Source organism: Eubalaena glacialis, chromosome 9 (genome assembly GCF_028564815.1).
Source record: "Eubalaena glacialis isolate mEubGla1 chromosome 9, mEubGla1.1.hap2.+ XY, whole genome shotgun sequence".
Taxonomy (NCBI): Eukaryota; Metazoa; Chordata; class Mammalia; order Artiodactyla; family Balaenidae; genus Eubalaena; species Eubalaena glacialis.
The window spans coordinates 25,400,113-25,402,509 of NC_083724.1; the positions used below are offsets into that span (position 1 = coordinate 25,400,113).

The following is a 2,397-nucleotide window of genomic DNA, read 5'->3' on the forward strand; positions in this document are numbered from 1 at the left end:
TCCTGATGTATTTTTCCGAACACCTTAACTACTGGAAGCTCCCCACCACGCCTTCCTCTGAGTGTTTGCTCAAGCTGTGCTCTCTGCTTGGGATGGCTTCCCCTCCTCTTAGCTACCTGACAAATATCCACTTATCTTTCAGTACTCTACGTAGGCAGCACCTCTCTGGAGAACCTTCTGACTCCCTCCCTCCCTCCTTTGTGCACCTCTGTTCTCCCAGTAGACATCCACCTGCAAACTCCTCTGCATCCATTCATCTTCTTCCCAACTAGACTGGGCACTGCTTGTGGCCAGGTTTCTATCATCAGGGCCTACACACTCTTCAAGGTGACCTGGTACATTGGATTTGGAGGAACTTGGGTTAAAGTACAAACACTCCAAGAGCTGTTTGCTCTTGGGCAAGTCATTTGCATTCTGAGCCTTGATTTCCTTAGCTCTGCCTACCTCCCAAGATGCTGTGAAGTGTCATGTGAGGTGCCTGCTACAGTGTTTGGCTTACTGTAGGGGCTCAAATATTTATCACCCTCTTGGCCAAGAAGCTGAGGAGGAAGAGGTGTTCAGCTAGTGAACGGGGGATTAGGAGTGAGGATATAAGGAGAGGGAGCAGAAACCTCTGAGACCCAAGTGCAGTTGGATTTCTAAAACTGTGCTGGCCACCTGCTCCGTCTGGGAGCAAAGTCACGTTAGGCCGATGGGGGTGGGGCTGATAGGTCAAGGGCCTGCCAAGGCCAAGCCCTCCCTGGGCTGCTGGAATGGACCAGCCCGTGGTGACATCACAATCCTGAGGAGTTGCCAAGGCACTGCTGGAGGTGGACCCTCTTCTTTCTCCCCACGGAGCTCTAGGATGTGGATGTGAGAAAGGTGAGCAAGGAAGGCAAATGGAGACGAGGAACAGCCCTAGCCCCAAGCCCATGGGCACGGCTCAGGGGGACCCTGGAGAGGCAGGCACACTGCCAGGTCCTGAGGCTGGCATACGGGACACAAGTTCATCCACTCAGCTGAAGATGAAGCCCAAGAAGGTGCGTAAGATCAAGGCACTCATCATTGACCTGGGCTCCCAGTACTGTAAGTGTGGCTATGCGGGTGAGCCGAGGCCCACCTACTTCATCTCCTCCACTGTGGGCAAGCGCTGCTCGGAGGCGGCTGACGCCGGTGACACCTGCAAGGAGACCTACGTGGGCCACGAGCTGCTCAACATGGAGGCGCCTCTGAAGCTGATTAACCCGCTGAAATACGGCATCGTGGTGGACTGGGACTGCGTCCAGAGCATCTGGGAGTACATCTTCCACACGGCCATGAAGATCCCCCCCGAGGAGCACGCCGTGCTGGTCTCCGATCCCCCACTCAGCCCCACCAGCAACCGCGAGAAGTATGCAGAGCTCATGTTCGAGACCTTTGGCATCCCCGCCATGCACGTGACATCCCAGTCGTTGCTGTCTATCTACTCCTATGGCAAGACCTCCGGGCTGGTGGTGGAGAGTGGGCACGGCGTCTCACACGTGGTGCCCGTCTCCGAGGGCAACGTGCTGCCGGGCCTGACGAGTCGTGCCGACTATGCCGGCAGCGACCTCACCAACTACCTGCTGCAGCTGCTCAACGAGGCCGGCCACAAGTTCACGGACGACCACCTGCACATCATCGAGCACATCAAGAAGTGCTGCTGCTACTCGGCACTCAAGCCAGCGGAAGAGCTGGGCCTGTGCCTGGAGGATCTGCGTGTGGACTATGAGCTCCCCGACGGCAAGCTCATCACCATCGGCCAGGAGCGCTTTCAGTGTGCCGAGATGCTCTTCAAGCCCACCTTGGTGGGCAGCAACCAGCCCGGTCTCCCTGAGCTCACGGCCGCCTGCCTGAACCGCTGCCAGGAGGCGGGCTTCAAGGAGGAGATGGCAGCCAACGTGCTGCTGTGTGGCGGCTGCACCATGCTGGACGGCTTCCCAGAGCGCTTCCAGAGGGAGCTAAGCCTCCTCTGCCCCGGGGACAGCCTCGCAGTGGCTGCTGCTCCCGAGAGGAAGACCTCCGTGTGGACCGGCGGCTCCATCCTGGCCTCGCTGCAGGCCTTCCAGCAGCTTTGGGTCAGCAAGGAAGAGTTTGAGGAGCGGGGCAGTGAAGCCATCTACAGCAAGTGCTGAGCAGCGGCGTCCCTACAGTCCAGGCCCGTGGGCAGGCAGCCACAGGCCACTCTATACACATTTACAGAATTTCACATAAAATTTTAAGATGCAATGGCTCTTGTCTGGTCTGGATTTCTTGCTCTAGTGTGATAGCAGAAGGTGGTGGGGAGTTGGGTTTAGGCATATTAGCACCTTCTGCTCTGCTGGGTCGGGAGCAGCCGGGGGGTGGGGGAGGTTCACTGGCCCCTCCCCCTCTGCTCTCCCCATGAGGGCAACATCATCA

General features: G+C 57.8%; 1 protein-coding gene across 1 annotated transcript; it reads left to right on the plus strand.

Moving 5' to 3' along the window:
- Positions 1–878: 878 nt before the first annotated feature.
- ACTL7B (actin like 7B) lies at positions 879–2,132 on the plus strand. Its single transcript, XM_061201068.1, has one exon. It carries the CDS (start codon positions 879–881, stop codon positions 2,130–2,132), a length of 1,254 nt encoding a protein of 417 aa, XP_061057051.1.
- Positions 2,133–2,397: the final 265 nt, after the last annotated feature.

Coding starts and splice junctions, on each gene's coding strand:
- ACTL7B (XM_061201068.1), top strand. CDS start 879: ATGGAGACGAGGAACAGCCCTAGCCCCAAGCCCATGGGCACGGCTCAG.